The sequence below is a fragment of the Malus sylvestris genome, chromosome 4 (assembly GCF_916048215.2).
Source record: "Malus sylvestris chromosome 4, drMalSylv7.2, whole genome shotgun sequence".
Lineage (NCBI taxonomy): Eukaryota > Viridiplantae > Streptophyta > Magnoliopsida > Rosales > Rosaceae > Malus > Malus sylvestris.
The window spans coordinates 15,763,348-15,784,505 of record NC_062263.1 but is presented as its reverse complement, the minus strand read 5'-3'; the positions used below and the strand labels follow the sequence as shown (position 1 = coordinate 15,784,505).

The 21,158-nt window shown below is 39.5% G+C and overlaps 1 protein-coding gene across 2 annotated transcripts; it reads left to right on the top strand.

Moving 5' to 3' along the window:
• The first annotated feature begins 20,296 nt into the window (after positions 1-20,296).
• Positions 20,297-21,134, top strand: LOC126618477 (uncharacterized). Of its 2 annotated transcripts, none has more exons than XM_050286556.1 (3): positions 20,297-20,439; positions 20,547-20,655; positions 20,833-21,134. In XM_050286556.1, exons 1-3 carry the CDS (start codon positions 20,355-20,357, stop codon positions 20,996-20,998), a joined length of 360 nt encoding a protein of 119 aa, XP_050142513.1. In that variant the 5' UTR covers positions 20,297-20,354; the 3' UTR covers positions 20,999-21,134. The 2 variants fall into 2 exon arrangements, with proteins under 2 accessions (XP_050142513.1, XP_050142514.1); XM_050286557.1 differs by having other exon boundaries at positions 20,355-20,444; positions 20,552-20,655.
• The last annotated feature ends 24 nt before the right edge of the window (positions 21,135-21,158 follow it).

Here is a 21,158-nt window from a genome sequence, read left to right as displayed (position 1 = left end):
TATGCTTCTAAATGGGTGGAAGCAAAAGCCACCCGTACTAATGATTCTAAAGTGGTTGCAGATTTTATTAGAACTAACATATTTGCAAGGTTTGGAATGCCAAGAGTGCTCATTAGTGATGGAGGATCCCATTTTTATAATCGAACCATTGAGGCGTTGCTCAAGAAGTACAATGTCACGCATAAGGTTTCAACACCTTATCATCCTCAGACAAGTGGGCAAGCTGAGGTTTCGAATAGGGAAATCAAGAAAATTTTGGAGAAGACAGTGGGACCAACTTGAAAAGATTGGAGCTTGCGCTTAAATGATGCAATGTGGGCATATAGAACGGCCTACAAAACACCAATTGGGATGTCCCCATTTCAGCTCATCTATGGGAAACCATGTCATCTCCCGGTTGAATTGGATCATCGTGCACATTGGGTCATCAAAACATTCAATATGGACATTGATGCCGATGGGATCCATAGGAAATTGCAATTGAATGAGCTTGAGGAGATTAGGAAGGAAGCTTATGAGAACGCTCTCATTTACAAGGAGAAAGCAAAGGCCACCCATGACAAGATGATACATGGCAAGACATTCTCTATAGGGCAGAAAGTGTTACTTTTCAATTCCCATCTTTGGTTGTTTCAGGGTAAGTTACGTTCTAAATGGATTGGACCTTTTGTCATTACTAATGTTTTTCCTCATGGTGCAGTCCAAATTCAAAGTTTGAAGATGGGACATGTATTCAAGGTCAATGGACACTGTTTGAAGCCCTACTATGAGACATTTGAGGAGCATGCCGTGGAGGACATACCCCTCCATGCCGTGGGCCCTATTCAAGCTTAAATGGAGGTATCGTCCGGCTGGAAGACGTTAAAGCAAGCGCTTCTTGGGAGGCAACCCATGTGTTCAAACGAGGGATTGAAGGAATTCGAGCTCCATAACCAGATTTGCGTTCTTAAACTCTACCCTTTCTTGTTTTTACTTTGCCATGTTTGTCGTGTTTGTTAGTCGTGTTTGTTAGTCGTGTTGTTTGCTTGCATATGTGTGAGTCTATGTTTGAAACATTGAGGACAATGTTTGGTTTAAGTGTGGGGGGGGGTAATTAAGTGTTTTTATTGCAAATTCGTGGGATTTTATCACCCATAACTTCCAAAGTTGTTCCTTGCTGTTTTTAAGTTTTTTTAAGCTGTTTTGGTGCATTTTAGTGTGTTTTGACATAAAAATTCAAAAATCTCATAAAAATTTGAAAAATTGTTTTGAAAAACCCAAAAAGAGTTGTTTTTGTGTGTTTGTTTGTGTCTTTGGGTACCTTCCAACACAATGATGAGGATTTGATTTTTAATTGCATGACTGTTAAAGAAAGTTACAAACATGGATGGAAGTTTGATATACTCTTTGTTTTATGCTTGGTTGTAGTTAACGTTTACGAATTCACATGTAATCACAAAAGAAAAGAAAAAGTTTTTGTAACATGCTTGAAGGAAGGAACTCAAACTAACGTTACAACCCTGAGAGACTTGAGCCTAAACTTTATTTGGAGAGTTAGTAATCTGTGATTTGTTGTTTTCTAAAGTCGTTGCATGATCCCATTATTCTTTGCTTGGTTGCTACTTAGAATATGTTTTATCACTTTAGTTCCAAATACTAGAACTCATACCCGTTTCTTTCAAAACTTAAAATTGAATGCATAACATATAGCAAGATGAAGTTGTTAGTAGTTACCACCAGAGCCAAAAAGCCTTCATTCCATGCATTTGTTTTTGTAGGTTTAACCCCTTTGAGCCTTAATTAGCCTATTTTCTTTGTTAGCCACATTATCCTCACCTAGCCTAGAATAGGACTACCCACACCCTTGTTCTTAGAGTATAGTGGATAAAAACTTAGAGGGAATTCCTTTTGATCAACATTGTTCCAGAAAACAAGTGTGGGGGAAGAAATGAGGCACGGGTAGAAAAGAAAAGAAAAAAAAATTCGTGGAAAATAGAAAGGAAAAAGAAAAGTTGTGAAAAGAATAAAGAAGAGCTGAAAAATATGTGAAAAAGAGCTCTAAAGTGTTGGTTGTTGAAGAAAGGGTCCAAAATGCTTGAATTTGACCCTAAGTGTTGCATGAATCTTCCCTTGTGTTTAAAAGTTGATTTCTGCATTCAAAAGTGAATTCTAGGTGTCAATTTCATTACTTTGCTTACTATTGCTTTAAGAACGTTTGTTTTCCTTACCTTTCTTTGTAGCCAATACCCTTAGCCCCATTACAACCCTTAGACTTTAATCTTGGTTGTTGTGTATTTCAATATGTGGAGTTTGGGATTGGTATGAGCATATGGTATCCCTGGTTCTCGTGTCTAAGTAGTAGCATTCCGTTCGTGAGATCATATATATATATACATGCATTAATAATTCCAGAAAGTGCTTTCTTCGCTTATAACTTATGTGAGTGTTAGTCTACATATTTACCTCAATCTTCTCACATATACCTAGTATAGGGAGTGTAGTCAGAAATTCTGTGTGAAAATAGAGTGTATATCTGGTGAGGAATTGAGGGAATTCTCTAAGGCATGTTACTGCATTCAAAATGTTGTTTTATGTGATTAAATGCAAACTAGTAAGTGGTGACTGTGATTAAGTATGCGCTTGAGGGTAGGGATAACTAAAATCTATTTGAGTAGTGATTTTTAATGTGTCATGTTTCATTGGAAATCCATGAGGCAAATGTTGGAAGGTTTAGGTTATGTTTTGTTTGTTTTGTTTCCTTTGTTTTGCTCGAGGACTAGCAAAAGCTAAGTGTGGGGGAATTTGATAGGAGCATATTTATGCAACTTAGTTAGCTTGTTTTCTTGCACTTTTAAAGTTAGTTTGTGGTTATTATAGTGTTTTAAGCTATTTTCGTGTGTTTGTAGGTCCAAATGACAAAGTTGGCGAGAAAGTGCAATTTGGAGCCTTTTGAAGCAGTTTTGAGCATAAAATGGATATCACATGCTTGGAGTCAAATGGATGGGTGAAATTGAAGATCAAAGGAGGCAAGAAATGAAGAAATGAACATGAAGAACAAAGAGTTCAGAATTGGAAACCAAAGTTTCTAAAGTTGGAAGTTGCTATTCTTGGAGGTTTCCATTCTTGAAAGTTTCTACTCTTGAATTGGAAGTTTCCTAATCCTTTTTCAGTTTTGTTCTAAGCCCATGCCGCACCCTAGGGCCCTAATCCTTAATTTTCTGCTAAGTTTAAACCCTAATCCATCCACCCTAGGGTTGTGCCGCACCTAGTGTTCTAGAAGCCTAAAAATCTGCATAAAACCCTAATTCTTTTCTCCCTTGGATGGGCCAAGCCTTTTATCTCCAAAACCCTAACCTTTTCCCATTAGATTTTGTGAAAACCCTAGCTTTGCCGTGCCTATATATATGTGTTTTTAAAGCCTAAATTCGTCACCACCCTTCACACCATTCAGAAACACCTTGCCGCAACCCTAATCACCATTCTACATCACAAAACCCCCATCCTACATCCATATACATCTCTGCCGCACCTTTTGGAGAAGAAGGAGAGCCTTGTCGTGCATTCCATTGATGAAGGAGGGCCTTGTGCGCAAGCCATCTGCATTCTTGGAAGTTTTAAGAGTTCTTTCTTCCTTCGTTTCAGTTTCGATGTCTATTTCAATTTGCTTTTCAATTGATATGAACATGTGGAACTAAATTCTTATTAGTTTCGTAAAATATGAATGCGATTTACTTATCTATTTGATTGATAACTTATTCTTGTGTGTTGATTAAGGAGGCCTACTTAGTTTGCATGCTTGAATATGGTGCTAAATTATAAGGGACTTTCACCTAATCGTTAGGAATTTATAATTACAAGTAGTGGAGATTGTTAGTCACAATCGTGTTAAGTAGATTCTTGGCAAAAGTATCATGCAGTTCATAGTTATAATTGCCTTGTCAATGCTTATGATTTCCATGGAATTTAATGATCTTTAAATGTTTCTCTATCATGCTGTTCATATAGGGAACTTGAGAAGAATAATTTGGGTTGTTGCATGCATTCATCCAATTCAATGAATTTAGGGAAATCTGATAGTTAATTTGTGCATGCACAATTAATTTGGGACATTGTCGTTCATGGTTTAAAGAAACAATACTGGAAATTGATTTATGTTGCATATGTTCATGTGTGGATAAGGATCCTCTAACTAGCTTTTCACCCTTGAATTCATCTAAATTTTGTTTTGGTTTACTTTGATTTGCAATTTGTTTAGTTTTAATTCAATTTCGTCAGAAATCAAACACCCTTTTCTGTTTTATGTTATTAGGTCAGAATCTGTCCTAATTAGGTTCTTTAGAGTGTTTTGAGTCAATATAGGTTAGGTTTAGTCCATAACCATTGTTTGGGTCTTAGTTTAGTCTTAAATTCGTCCAATTTCATCTCTAGAATCTGTTTTGAGTCTAATTGTTAGTATTGTGCTGTTTTGAGTCTTTTAAGTGTTGTCTGAGTTAGTTAAGTTACAATCTGTTTTCTTTTAATCTTTTGAGTCAAAGTAAGTTTTAATTTCGTCCAAATCACTTGTTAGGTTTAGAATTGAGTCTATTTCACTTAGTTTTGCAGATTTGAGTGTCTTAGGTCAGTTTAGAGTCTATAGAGTCTATTCTTGTGTTTTTAAGTCTAGTTTAGTGTTTTAGAGTTTAATTTGAGTAGATTAGCAGCCCTAGTTAATCCCCGGTTTAGAACGATCCCTACTTACATCTTTGCTACAATTGTCATCAATAGGGTTTAATTTGTGTGTCAAGTAATTTTCACACCACCACCCGAAGGCTAGTTTTGCACCAAGCCGCATCAGTGTTGACTTTAATGGTCCCAAACTCCGGCTTCCTCCAACAAGATTCCTTCTGACTTACAACCCTCACAGGCAGATCATCCACAGGGCGATTATCCGAGACTGACCAGTCCAAGGCATCTTTGTACTCAGAAATGCTTTTCTTCCACACCTCGAGGATTTTAATGGGGCTCCAATATACTCCATTAAAAACAATGTCATTTCTATTTTTCCAAAGTCGCCACAGGCCATAGGTAACCTCTTGCAATATCTCGTCCGCAGGGCCGCACTTCTTAACCTGCTTACAAAGATTCCCCCAACTTTCTCGGAAATCTTTACCTACCAGACCCTGGGAGTTAAGATGGAGTGGAGAGCAAAACCAAAACTGATGGCTTAGGGCACAATGGAAGAATAAATGATTTTCTTATTCATCCACCATACCACAGACCCCGCATACGTTATCGACCCTCATGTGGTGCCTTTTCAGATTACGTCTTACAGCCAGAGCATGGTTGCAGCACTACTATATGAAGAGCTTGATTTTGTTTGGAACTTTCTACTTCCAAATCTGCATCCACTCTTGAGGATTCTTAGTATTATCACAGGGCATTCGTCTTCACTTTTTCCCCAAGGCCCCGTTATCCATTAGATTTACCGTCACTTCATACCCGGACTTGACCGAGTATTCCCCATTAGTATTATAGTGCCACACCAGTCGGTCATCGCATCCCATCCTACTCAAAGGTATCCCTAGGATAGTAGCAACATCCTCCTTGTAAAAACCCAATGAGACCATATCCACATTCCATTCTTTCAGAACTGGATCAATTAAATCGCACACCAAAGTGCTTCGCAAACCAACCTGCGGTCTAACTTTAAATGTAGATGGTTTAGGGAACCAAGGATCATCCCTGATATTTATACCAGCCCCGTCCCCCACCCGCCACCTTAGCCCTTGCATTAGCACCTTACGGGATTCGAAGACACCTTTCCATCCCCAAGAGGAGCACTTACCCCTACTTGCAGCCATAAAAGAGCCACATGGATAGTATTTATCCCTGAGGACCGTTGCAAGTAGAGACATTGGCTTTTGGGCCAGCCGCCAACCAATCTTAGTCAGAAAAGCCAGATTGAAACATTGTATGTCTCTAAAACCGAAGCCTCCAACATTCTTCTTCTTCGTTAGCCTATCCTAGGATATCTAGTTGACACCCTTCCTTTGATCACTACCCCTCCACCAATAATTACGAATGGCTTTCTCCATGTCCCTACAGAACCCAATGGGTAGCTTAAAGCAGCTCATGGCGTAGTTTGGCATAGCCATGGCCACCGCCTTAACCAAGACTTCCTTTCCTGCTTGGGATAGAAATTGCTCAGCCCATCCCACCGTCCGGGTCTCGATTCTGTTTCTAACCTCTTCAAAAACAACTTTTTTGATAACCTAAAATCAGCAAGCAACCCTAGGTACTTACCAAACCCATCCTTACATTGAATTCCCAGAATTCCCACTATTTTTTTTTAGGCGAGACTTGGTTTTGGACCCAAAGACCACAGAGCATTTATCCAGATTAACCTCTTGCCCGAATACACACGCATAGATCTTTAGCACTTCAACAATGCAGAGCGCCTCCTCCTCTAACGCGATACCGAACAATACTAAGTCATCTGCAAAGAACATGTGCGTCACCAGGATCCCGTTAGGCCTTATCCTGAACCCGTGGAGGGCTCCACTTTCCAACTCCTTTTTGATTGACATGGATAGGCCTTTAGTGCAAATAAGAAATAAATAGGGAGATAAAGGATCTTCTTGTCTCAAACCTCTCTCCGGCATAAAATACCCAGTCGGGTTCCCGTTCACCAGAATGCTGAAAGAAGTAGTGGAGATGCATTCCTTGATCCACCCACAGATCGTCGACTCAAACCCCAGCTTTTTCATCATAGATAGGAGGAAACCCCATTCCACCCGGTCATACGCCTTGGCCATGTCCAACTTGATAGCCATGCCCTCTTGGTCCTCCTTTTTTTGGTGTCAGCGAGTGCAGAATTTCGTGCACCATAAGAATGTTATCCTGGATATGTTTTCCAGCAACAAAGGCAGATTGATTATCGCTAATAACCATAGGCATCACCTTCTTCAATCTATTAGCTAGGACATTTGTGATGATCTTATAAATAACGTTGCACAAAGCAATAGGCCTATATTGGGACATATTCTTCGGGCATTTCACCTTTGGAATAAGCACCAGATTGGTGTGGTTAAGCTTCCTCAAGAGTTGACTGGAGTGCTAGAATGCATTGATAATCCTCACAACATCCAAACCAACAGTCCCCCAGTGGTCCTGGTAAAAACAGCAAGAGAAACTGTCAAGCCCTGGGGCACTCGTTGGAGGGATTTGGAACACCGCCGTCCTAATTTCTTCTTCCGTCACCTTCGCCGTTAAGGCGATGTTATCTTCATTCGACACCCTAGCCCTTATGCCGTAGTTTGGCTCATTCCAATACATAGAACAACTAGTCAAAAAGAGCTCCGTAAAGTAGGATATAGCCATGGAGCATACCCCGTTCTGGTCCTCCACCCTCAGATTTGATTGGATTTCTGACGCTTCACAGTTTATGCATGGAAGAATTTCGTGTTTTTGTCACCCTCCTTTAACCACTGGATCCTTGACTTGGCTTTCCAATAACTCTCTTCGTTTTTTTTAGCAAACCTTAACTCACACTCCCATTGTTTGACCCTGTCCGAGGCAAAATCGTTGGTTTCGTACGCACTTCTTATCTCACTTTTCAGCAGCTCGATGACTTGTTTAGAATTCATACCTCTCACTCTATACCAGGCTTTTAAACACCTTCTGAAAGATTTAATCTTTTCACAGAATCTGAAGGCATTGGAACCTCTAAACCTGTCTTTTCAGTCCTCATTTACCAGATCACGACAATCTTGCATTTTACTCCATCTGACATCGTACATGAATCTCCTCCCCTTACGCAGCCACACCTTTTCCGTGGTTAGAAAGAGCATAGCATGGTTCGATCCTTCCAACATTACGTGCCTGATCTTTGAGTCCAGATACAAGATGTTCCATCCCATTGTAGCCGGATCCAGTCTTTGCTGGATTGGCAAAGCATCCCGATTGTTCGTCTATGTGAAAGGATATCCCTCGAAGCCCAAATCCATTAGCTTGTATCCGGCCACGAACTCCTTAAAATCCCTCAGACTAGAAGTCACTATGTAGTTACCTCCTTCCTTTTCCTCATTACACAGAATATCATTGAAATCTCCAATAATTAGTTTTTGGTCCCTCTCATTTTCAAATCTTTTACTCAGGTTCCCCTATTGCTCCCTCATTTTTTTTTCTCATCGGTGCTAGCGTAAATGGCAAATAACTTCCAGTGGCTATTGATTTTTCCATCCTAAAGTCTCAGTTCAAAAACAAATTCCTCATATTTCACCAAAGCTACCATAGAAACATCCCTCCAAAACATACACATGCCCCCGCCGATCCCTTTAGGCTCCACCGCATGCATGAAACCCATATCCAACCTTCTTTGAAGATACTCAAAACGTCTACTTTGTTTTTTGTTTCTAGTAGAACCACAATGTCAGGGGTGAGAAGCCGATTCTGCTCCAATAGGTTGTCAACTGTCAGGTCACCCCCAATACCCTGACAGTTCCAAATGATTAGCTTCATTGGTACTTGGGAGACCCCTCAAGGGTAGTCTCCCCGACCTCTCTGAATAAGCATTTCCTTGGCCTATTTGCTTTTGGTTCATTTTCGCCAGGCTCTGAGCATTCTACCTCTTGAGCCCCCCTCTTTCTCCCTTTGTTCTCATTCATCACAGCTTCGATAATAGGTGCCAGTTTAAAAGGGTCATCATCCGTGGCCCTTCCCCTAACTACCATTCCATTTTTCAAAATTTGTCCCCCTTCTTTCTCCCCCCGTCCCATTATCCCGCTTGCGGAGCCGTCAACAGCAATCGGCAAAGAATTAAGGTCAAAGCTTTGACTTAGACCTGTTGACACATTAACCATAACCTCCGCATTGAGATCCTCTGGTATCTCGAGCAGGACAACCTGTTTAACTCCAGCAGCTACCACACCCTCTGGACTAATTAGCCCTGCATCATACATAATTTCTCTAGCCCTTCTGGCATCTTCCTCTTCCTTTCTCTGGCAACGAATTTTATCAACATGTTTATTGTCTCCCTTGCCTCCCTTGCTTGACGACCACTTGGGCTTGCTAGGCGACGATCCAGTATCAACCACATCATCCTCCATTAAGGCAGTGCACTCACTCCCGCTCTAGGATCTAGCTCACCCTAATTGAAAGTGCCCACCCATTCCTGATGCCGTCGACGAGCGCCCAGAGCGTCTTCCCCCATCAGTCTCAACACATCTATCTTCCAGCCCTCCCTCCCCCACTTGAATCTATGGAGGCCCTTCTCCGAGGCCCATTGCCCAGAGGATTTCCCCTAAGATCCGTTATTGCATCTAGCCCTTGAAATCCATTCCTCATCCTTCTCCCCGTAGCTAGCCATTTCCCCTCTTTCTTCGACTTGCCTATCTTTCCATGATTGTGTGGCATGTCCTAACATCCCACAAATGAGGCAATATTTAGGTAGTATTTCATATTTAAAGTCAACCCAAACCTTACCTTCATCAGGGAACCGTACAAACGTTCCTCGCATTAGTGGCTCTCGAACATTGAACCTGATTTTCACCCAGAGAAACCTTCATATGCAGTCACGACTACCTGACTTATCCACCTTTTGAACACATCCCACCAATCCACCGATGAAGTCCGCAACCGCCTGTGTCATACTAAGCACAGGAACGTTGTGAAATTGAACCCATAAGGTACCCAGAGACAGTGATGCCCATCTGTTTAGGTCATGCTCAGTTCTATCCGCCACCATTACCAGGTCATTTCTAAAGGACCAAGGTTAATCCACATCCAGAACCCTCTGCATATCATGTTGACCTGCAAATCGAGCCAGGAACCTTCGCTCTCCTATATCCCTAATAGAAACCCCCTCCCTTCCCCGCCATAGCGGCATAAAGCAGTCGATAAAGATCTCTCCTTTAATCTCTTTAGTGGTAAGCACTTCAGCAATCATGGTATATTGGAACCCTACCAAAGCTCCTTCCACATCATTTCTTTTTATACTGATACCCCCAAGTTCTTTCTTAGACAGTCTCAACTTGGATCCAAACCGTGAACCCAGATCTTTTATCCCTGTCTTGACAGTAGCCAGATCCCACCAGATCTACCTTCCTTTAACCACTTCGCCATTGACCTCCCGACCCACTCTCACAGTCAGATTTGCCCTCGATGTTTAAGACGGATTCACCTACTTCTTCCTCAGTCAGATCCCCCATCAATCTCCTTTAATCAGGTCCACTCTCGATCTCCAAGATTCCGCAGGGAGTCGAAAGGAATCCCCCAGAAACAACAGGCCACGCCGGAGTGACGGCAACGCAGGTTCTCAAACGCTCTCATAAGCCATAGAGCACCAAACCATCCTTACGAGGAACCTTCACAAACATCGCCTTTGCAGGTTGATTTTATTTACCCAGTTGATTTTAGTTGATTTTATTTTATTTTAATGCATCTTGGTTAATTGCAGGTTGTGCACGTGGAGCCTTCTATACTGGAATCATGCACCCAGCAGCAAATCTACATTAACATCACCCACATCTACACTATGCTGGAAATTTAAAGCAGTCAACATAAAGTCATTCACAGATGCAAGTTTGGGGGTGATTGTTGCAGATCCAGCACAGAAACATAATTTTGAGCAGTTAAATTTCTGCAGCTCAGTTTTGCAATGCATGGAGAAGCATAGTTAAATCACAAATCCATACACCACAGAACTGAGTACAGCTATTATTACCAGATCTACAACAACTACACTTGCAGGGATTTGAATTTTACCTCCCAGATGCACCGATCTGGGTCATGCGGCCTGTGCTGTTTTTGTCCGATGAGCTTGTGTGTTTACTTTTTTTCCCTCGGCTGTATCATGGATCCGTATACCCCTACACAAAGAGCACAAATATGAGTACATGCATGACATCGAACGAGCATCTATACAGATCAAAACAGAACTAACCAGATTCATGAGTTAGCAACCAGACTATTTTTCAGCAAATTTATTACTCATGCATTGGAGTTGAATAGTATGTCATTATTCAAGTCTGGGATGGTTCTTCAGTATGTCTTCTAAACGGTTCAAGTTCACATGGTCTACATGTATGTTCTCAGGAAGGATCCAAGGCTTCCTTCATTCTTTTCTGGAAGCCCATGTGTTTTAGTCCGCAGTGTTACCAGTTTAGAGATCCAAGTTCTTCAAGTGCTTGTATGTTTTCAGTTCGTATAGCGTTATTTTGGGAGTATATACACTGTAAAAAATGGCATCATAAATAAAATGTTGTCGAACTGTAAATGTTGCGCTTAGAAAAAGCAGAAAAACGAGATCTTTACCTTCATGATTTGCAGAGGCCGAGACATTTGCCGTTTATTTTGCCTTTTGGGACCATTAGACCGGCAACTTAAGCTTGTTTTCTCTCGGTTATACGCTGGATTTAAGTGTTATTTTTTAGTCCCAGTAGTGGTTTTATTATTCAAATATCAGATCATCGTCAATCCATCAAAAGGGTTGTGGGTTTTACCTCAAAATTTGCAGACCCGTGAGTTTGGGAATTTTTTTTTTGAGTTAGTCTCTTCAATCTCTTTGTAAATCTCGGGTACCTAATACAGAAGAACATCACTGTAAGCTTCTACATAGACTCATCACGAAAATATAGCTCTCAGAGATTTTTCGCAAGCTGAGAGACATGTATCTTTGAACCAAGTGGGAGATGATTACCGTTGCATGTGCAAAATGGTATCGATCTGCATGCTTAGAACTCGAATCCGTGATGGCGTGAGGCTTGGGAGCAACATGGTTTGGTTGGGACAAGATGGCGACTCAGGGCATTTTCCTTGTGTTGTTTGTCTCAAATTTGCAACTATTGGGGGTCCTCACACAGATAAAACGACATGCATGTGTTAGATCTTGTTCCATTTCTCTAAAACAAATAAATCTTACAATGAAACCAAAAGATTGGAAGATGATTTTACCATTGGCTTTCAATTTTTACGATTTCTACCACGGATGGGCTATTGAAACACTGCGGGGGGTACGTTGTTAAGTTGGAGGCAGAGAAGATTCGAGAAATGAAAAGGCTGCGAGGGTTGAGAAATACGAGAGAGAATGAGGCTGAATTTCTAAAGAGACAGAAGGTTATTGCGTTTTTTAGAGTAATGAAGAAGAGAGCGGTGATGAATTGAGGAAATGAGAGAACAAATATAGAGACAGAAATGTCTTTTCATTTTAGAGAGATGGTTTCTGAGAGAAATGGAAGAAATTGAGCTTTTCAGTTGGAATCCTAAGGAACTCCCCACCCGGATGCACGACACGTGTGCAAATCTGAACGTTTCCATGATCTACCGAGTGGGGGTTTTGAAATGCCTCAGAAAGGGAGCCGTTTGGCTCTAGCCTAGGTGAAAAGAGAAGAGCCGTTCGGCTCGGTAATCGAGGTTCGCAGGGAATCTAATGTCTTCAGATACTGGTGCTCGGGTTTTGGTGCACGCATGCTGTGCACATGGACTTGGCGCATGGTCTGCATATCTAGCCCATGCATGTGCGTTTCAGGGTTTTCAATAAAATGGGCTGGTGCAGTCTTTTACGTGGGCTCCATGACTGACACCTTTTCAAAATTGGCATGCCAGCTGCAAGTCACTTTCCTGGGGAATCCAATGTTCTCCTAACGTGTTGCTTTGCGGGTTGGGTTCAAACCCAACGAATGTGTAGTTTGTCACGGCCTAAGGATTGTCACACCATGACCTTCCTCATAAAAAGCCAGGTGTTATGCATTCCTTTATTTTCATTTTGTTCAATATTTTCTTTCATTTTATTTTTCTTTTTATAGTCTTGTCCATTAATTTTTTTTAGTGTCAAGGTTTTTGTTTTATCTTTTCTAGTTTTGTTTTTTTTTTTTTTTAAGTTTCTATTTATTTTCCACACTTTGAGGACAACGTGTGAAATAAGTTTGGGGGTGGGAAAATAACATTTTAGGTTTTTAATTTTTGTGTCAGTTAAAAATTTTCATTCTTTTTAAGTTAATATCCATAGATTATTTTAAACGTTAGAATAAATGGACATGGTGAAGATTAATCTCACGGTAGAGTCTTTTCTATTCATGAATTATACTTTGAACTTTGCACATCACACCAACAGGGTTTGTGGGGAGTGAGATTGAAACACTTGCTTTTAGTCTAAGTTTATTTTTAATTTTTGTTTGAAGTAAAGTTAGTTATTATTGTGAAAAAAGTAATAATTGTCTCACCCGAGGTTTTGCCTAGTAACCGGACCAGTCCTGCCTAATCAGCAGTCATTCTCGCATCAAACGGTAAAGTTTTGGCATGGGGCAGGGTGGTTAGTTGGTTTCATAGCCTTTTCAGCTCGAGTTAATAAGTCCTTAAGGATGTTCTACACCTAATGCCCTAAAGCCCTAGTGGTTTGGGAGTCATTGACCTAAAGCTCGCTACATGGGTTGGATCGAAAGCTTAAGTGAACCGACATTGCACGACCACTACTGTCACTGAAAAAAAAAAAAAAAAGAAGGAAAAGAAAAAGAAAAATAGTTATATTTAAATTTAGTATGTGTGAAAGTGTGAAATAAAGAATGACGAAAGGTAAGGGTTTTAGTCGAGTCTCTTTAACTATGTTGGTTCACTTTACACCAAAGGAAGTTTGTGAATTCTTTTTTAATTGATTCTAAATGGCTTAGACTCTGTGGTGGGATTGGTTGGAACTTTTGAAAAGATGTTCTAGTCTTTAAAATTTGCTATGGATTGCAACTTTGAAGGTGAAAATTTTTGTCAGTTAATTTTAGCTAGTTGTCTAGTTTGTTAAGTTTTTATTTTTATTTGAGTCTTGTTTTGCTTGAGGACAAGCAAAAAGCTAAGTTTGGGGGTATTTTGATGAGTAGATTTTATATTATATATTTTACTCTAATCTTAGTATATTTTTTTTAATATTTTGGAAGAATTTTGATACTTTGAATTGTATTTTCAATATAGGACTTTCGACTTCTTCTGGAGCAAAACAGGATCAAATGGACGAATTTTGGAGTAATTCTAGTTGGAGGACGTTCGTGAGTCACTTAGCTTGATCGTATCAAAATCAGGGATTTTTGCATCAAGCGGTTATTTTCTGGTGATAAAATAAAGGAACAATGCGCAGTGTTGGAAAATGACGTTTCTGGGCTTAAATCACGTTGTTGGAGCCCAAGATGACCTTGGATGGGTTCGTGGCCTTCTAGAGAAGTGTTCAGAATATTCCAAAAATTAAATCCAGCTATATTGGGTCAGTTTTGGAGCAGCTTATGGGTCCAAAACGTGGTTGTTCAGAATTTAGGCGAATTTTACCATTTAATTTAGGATTATCTTTATTATTTTATTTAATTATTATTTTTAGTTTCCTAGGGGGAATAAAGAACCTGTTTTTAGGGTTTGTGTGGGGGCTTGGCAGATTTATTGCTTGGCCATCTACCATATTTCTCAACGCTTTCTTTTATGCAATTTTGGAGACAGAGAGAATTGCTAGGGTTTTGGAGATTTTCTACTTGAAGGTGCTTTCAATCCTTTTCTTAATTATATTTTTTATGATTTTAATTATGAATATGCGTAACTAATTTCTTTTGCTAGGGCGAAGCTTTGAGCCTTAGCATGAATATGTGATTTTTATTTAATTGCTTATGATTGATTGCATGCATACTTTGAATTGTTAATCACCGGGATAAAAACTATCTAATTGTCTTAATGCCTGATCACCATTAGGACCTTTAGAAAAGTAATTTGATGCAATTTTGGTCGGAATGTTCCCTGAAATTGACGCGGGCTTCTTGTGATTAATAATTGTAATTTCACTTAGGATGAGCACCACGTCTTAAGGATTGCATGGTTTTTCAAAAGATTTTCATAAAGCATAATGAGTCTTTCATGTTTAGATTTGATCCGAACGTCCGGACGGATTGCATGTTAGATATACGTTCTATGTTGGAGGTTCCAAGTAGAATATGAATTAGGAAAATCTAACATTCAAAGTGACATGTGTAGATCATAAGTAATCGGTAGAAGTTCATAGGATTGCTAGGTGATGGTGGAACCCTAGTGCTTTCTTAATTTGATTTCTCCCAAAACTGTTTTCTTTTCCTTCTAGTTTTCAATATTACAGATTGTTTACTTTAATTAATTAATTTCGTTTTTATTTTAAGTATGTTATAAAATCAATCACCTCAATTTCTATTTTACAATAATTAATTGGAATTTGGTTAGTTTCGAATTATTTAATAATCCCTGTGGAGAACGACCTTGCAAGATCCGTTTATACTACAACAACCTTATGATTCTTGCAAGTATTATAGGAGTTTTTATCGCATTCACATGAGTAGTAAAATCCCTATCACGCGCCACTCAGGAGAACGAACAGCTTAAGTGTAACAGTTAGGCTCAGTAGAAGACGAGGAAGCCATATCAGCTAGTGCATGGGAAAAGGGATACCGAACGATGCCATCAGAATGCTGCTTGGGCCGATGAATACTGACCTTGGCTCGGGTAACCATAGGATGAGCATTAGTGACTGGTAAATGTCCTCCAGTTGTATCGGCAGGAGCAGAATTGGTGGGTGGAGCTGAATGAGAGAGCTGCACCAAGGGCCTATCAAAGGAGTCAGCAACTACAGTCAACTTTGGTTGTGGGACAGCAGGTAGTGGGCCGGGGATAAAGGCTGAACGGAGGAGGACAACATTGAGGGTCCAATGAGTGTAATCTGAAAATCATCATTGTGGCCAACAGGGTTAGCTCAACATGAGCATATGAAAATTTTGTCTCATCAAAAACAACATGTCGTTACAAATACATCTGGTTTGTGGTAGGATCAAGACAGTGATATCCCTTATATTGTACATTGTAACCTACAAAAACGCATTCCTTGGAACGAAATGCCAATTTGTTAGTAGAATAAGTCCCAAGGTACAGATAACACGCACACCTAAAAGTCCTAAGGCTAGAGAGAGAGAGACCAAAAAGACAAGTATATGGACTAGCCTTCCCTAATGTCCGCAAGGGTAAAAGATTGATAAGAAAGAAGGCTGTAAGAGCAGCCTCCACCCAAAGTGAAAAAGGTGCACTGGAAGTGCCTAAGATGAGACGCGTAACGCAATATGTCAATGTTACGTTCAGCTAGTCCGTAATACCACGTGTTTGACAAAAAATGAGTGAAGTGAGAATTAACATATTCAGTTGGCGGTACACTTTGCAAAAATTGTATTGAAGAAATGAAAATATTCTTAACCATATTAAATAAGGTTTGAAAATGAGAAAAGACTTCATTTTTATGCTTCATGGGAAATATCCAAGAATAACGAATATACTCATTCGTAAAAAGAACATAATAATGATAACCAGTGAAGGAAAAGTAGAAGACATCCACACATCAGAATGAATTAAAGAAAAGGAAAAAATGGCTATAATTTCATTAGAATTAAAGTATAATTTTTGTGACTTAGGAAGTGCACAATGTTGATAAAAAGAACTAGAGGACTTTATTGAACCCAACGAAAGACGGGCTAAGACATCAGATGACAGGTGACCTAAACGAGAATGCCAAAGAAAAGACGACGCAACAAGAAGAGCTTGGGGTGACGACGGCAAGACATGATAAAGCTCTCATTTACATGGGGCCTGGAACAAGGGTAGAGCCAGAAGACAAGTCAGTAATTTTCTAATGATATGGAAAAAGGTTAACAATGGCATTATTGTCATGATTAAACTGAGAAACAGACAAAAGATTTTTCTTGAAAATAAGAACATGAAGAAAATTCTGTAAATTGAACCTAGAAGAACCTAAAGACAATGGAAAATTACGAGTGTGGGCAATAGATAAGGCATCACCATTACCAAGAAGAACAGAACTACTACCATTGTAGGGAACCAAGTCTTGAAGGTTGGCACCATTTCCAGTCATATGGTACGTAGCACTTGTATCCAAGTACCAGTACAGATCAGCCATATGGTTGACTGCATTAGCTGGGAGAGAATGGAACCTAGCAAAAGGAGTAGGTGGAGCATGATGGGGACAAGTTGTAGGATGATGGCCTAGTGAATTGCACAGGTTGCACCAAAAAATAGGAGGAGCCCCAAGGATGCCGTGAACTGGGTTAGGAGGACCCCACTGTTGTTGGGGATGATTGTTCAGATTACTACGACCACCACCATGTACACCACGACGAAAACCACCATAACTGCATCCACCACGATGAACCACCACCGGTGTCGTGATCTGCCTGTTGCTGCTTGTTGGAAAAGTAGGGTCGAATTGCTATAATAAATCACATAGAAAATCAAGAAATGATTCATGCAATTATATATCATAATAATGCATGGACATGAGTAACCAATGTTAAATGAACATGATATAATGGATTAGAAAAACCTAGAAAATACGGTCGAGGCAAGTGTTGGATACTTTGTCCTTAAAACAAGTTTACGCCCCACTACGGTGTTCATGGTTGACCGGCGCATGTTTTCCAAGATACAACAACCATGTCCTTGTAATAGTAGCACTCTAAATCACAAGGCTCCATGAATCATGATTGTGTTGAAAACTCTCTAATATGGACTCAACGAGACTCTCTAATATTTAATGTACTCTATGTATGATTATGTAAACAATGAAAAGTTATTTTGTGATTACAGGGGGTTCCCTATTTATAGAATGTGAGATACCTCTTTGGAAAGCATGTGACTATTCATGAAGAGTCAAAAGTTGCAACACTTCATTTAAGTAGGCATATTTTTCTACCAAAAGACTCTACTTCTAATTTCCATTTAATTAATAAATTTAATATAATAATAATATTATTAAATTTTCCAACACTGTTGTGGGTGCAGCGGCTGGATTATGTGGTTGTGGAGCATGAGCAGCCATGAGTGCATAGGCAGCAGGTGTTGGATTCATGCGAGCAGCCTGGGCTTCATAAGTCAGAATTTGTTGACGCAGGTCGGAAAAGGAAGGCAAGGTGGCCGTATTAAGAATTGACGTGACAAACATCACACAGTCTGCTCCTAGACCACGGAGAATGGACATCACAAGATCACTGTCATAGACCTTTTGATGAATGGAGGCAAGACCATTAGCGATTGACTTGGCCTCCTGAAGATACTCATGGAGTGGGTGACTGCCTTTTTGAAGGTTAAGAAGACGAAAGCGTAGGTTAGCAGCATTGGCAACAGAAACTTGAGATAACTGTTGATGGTAGGGGTGGGCAAAAAAACCGTCAAACCGGAAAACCGAATCGAACCGTGACAAAAAAAAAAACCGAGTTGACCAAAAAAGTTAAAACTGGAACAAAAACCGAACCGAACTGTTTCAAATGGTTCCGGTTTGGAAATATTAAGAACCGGAGGAACTGGACTGAACCGCTTTTAATATAATTTATTATTTTATTATTATTTTATATAAATAAAACATTTTTCCAAGAAGACCATGTGCATAAGCCTAATATTTTTCTTCACTTCTCTTCCCCTCCTTTCTTGTTTTATCACTTTTCACCCCTTACATAATTTTTCTCCATTCTATTCCAGTATATTATGCATTATGTATATTTTATTTTTAGTTTAAGATCTACACTTTGGTCTTGATATGAGCCTTTCTATCTGTTGATTTATATTTATATGCACACTGTCTATCTTCCGGTCACAAATCTTGTAGATTTAGTAGTGGAAACTCAAATTTACTTGAATTTGTGGTTGAAATATGTGTTTGGTATTAGAAGTAGAAAATTAGAAAAAACATATATATAATTTTCGATAGAACCGTAAACCGGCATGAACCAAACTGTACGGTTTTAGTAATAAATTTAAGAGGAACCGCACCGAACCGAATATTTGAAAATTTTCGATTCCGGTTCCATTTTGAGGGTGGAACCGAGCCGAACTGGACCGTGCCCACCCCTAGTTGACGGAGACACTCCCAAATAGCTTGGGCAAAGTCAAGACCAACCATCATCAAGAGAACATTCTCGGTGTTGAAATATCTCACATTGACCGTATCAATGACAAAAGAATAGTTTAAATATCCTAATCTCACTCCAATTAATACCAAGGTCTTTTGTGATAAAACCCAACATCCAACGGATTGTGCAAGTGGTAGTTCCTAAGTTGAGGACAATATCGGTGTTGTTGGAAGTGAGTCTTTGGCCTGTCTTTTTGATAATTCTATATGGTATCAAAGCCATGGAGCGTGTGGATCTACCACATCCCTTTTAATGTAGATGATATCGTTTGTTTAATAAAAAATAAAAAAATTTACCAAACACTCGTTTATTCCAATGTTGGGCCTAACAAATGGGCTTTCATCCCTGTTAAAACAGGCCGAAACAAGGCCCTCTACTATGTCCCAATTAGGGATGGACAAAATATCCATGGGTTTGGATAATCGCAGTTACCCACCCATTTAAAGTTCACGGTTACGGTTATAGGTAACCGTTTAGATGAACAAACGGTTATGGATATAACCGTTTATCCGTAAAATTTAAATGGGCGGTTATGGGTATTACTCGTGGTTATAACGGATATCCATTGGTTATGGGTATTACCTACGGTTATAATGGGTATCCATTTACCCATTTAATTTAATATATGTAAAATTTATAATATTTTTAACGGTTATAACGCGTTTTTGTATTTGTTGCTAAACTTTTTGTATACAAAAAGTTTGAAGCACAAGAAGCCAACAAGGAGAAAGATCAAAGAGCTGACTTGAAACTTATGATCTATCTTGCGGTTAATGGAAAGTACTGGTATTAGTGTAGAAAAATGTTTGTTTTTAGAAGCTTTACTTTGTAATCATATGGATTATAATTAAAGACTTGTTTAGGGGTAGTAAAAAAATATTTCGTAAACTATTATTTCAATTATTAGAATTCTATGATGATCTAAATGATTAAAATAAAGAAATGCATGCTAAAATGTACCTATAACGGTGTTTAATTGTTAGAAAATGAAAATTATTTTTTTTGTAATTTTAAGTTGTTAAAAAAAAATGTAGATAGGTGAAAAAAGGGATAAAAAAATGATAAACGGGTAAATGATTATGGTTAAATGGATAAACGGTTACGGGTAAATGGGTATATGGTTATGAGTATGGTTAACCATTTATAAACGGTTATGGGTATGGGTATAACCGTTTATGCAATTACCCAACATGTAAACGGTTATGCGGGTATGAATATAAACGATTATGGGTAAATAACCGCGGTTATCCGCCCGCTATAACCATTGCCCATCCCCAATCTGCCCGACAACAATATCGTCCCAGAAGATTTTGAAACGACACCGCATTCGGGAAGCAAGATAAATCCCGTTCCCTTCCCTCTATCCATCCCTCTTTTCGTTTCCAGGGTTTACGAAACCCTAACTCGCAGTCACAGAAACCGAAACTTCGAATCCAAGAAAACATGGGAGGCAAGTGCCCGCATAGAAGCGTCAAGAAACGAAGATACTCTCACAAGACTCACCGCCGCGCCAAATTTGAAATCAAAGATATCCTTTTTTTTCTTCACCGTAATTGTTATTTCCTTGTTTTTTTTGTTTTTTTTGTTCAATTTTGTAGAATTTTGATTTGGTTCCTTGACGGAGAATTTGATCACGTGACGACATGGTGTATGATGGTCTGAAGAAGGCAGAGAAGGGGGCGAAGCCACTGCCTCAGGATCAGGACCTTCCTGGGATGGGCCAATACTACTGCCTACACTGCGAGTAAGATTTTGTGTACTTTTAGTTTTGAATTTTGGTGGAAATTTTTATCTGGGTCTGTTTGGTTGCTGAGAAAAAAATGGAAAGTTACCCATCTTCGAGACTCATTTGTTTTACTAGTTTGTTTTAGTTGGGTTTGTATAATTTGCTCAAGTGAGCAACTCGGTTTTGGAATTGCAGCCGATATTTTAACAATGCGCTGGTGAGGGACGATCATTTCAAGACAAAGCGTCACAAGAAGCGTGTGAAGATAATGATGGGGGATGCACCTCACACTCAGCTGGACGCTGATTTAGCTGCTGGGATGGGTATGCCAGATGATGGTCCCAAGCTTATGTCTTTTTGAGCTTTCCGTTTTTGTTTTATTTTATGTACCTCGTAGCGGAAGATACATGATACATGCTTTGTGAGGTCTTGTCTCTGAATTTTGTGCATTGTTCATCGAATGCCTGACAGGGGAATAGGAATGTTTTACGTGAAAATGGCTGCTGAAGTACTTGCGTAGG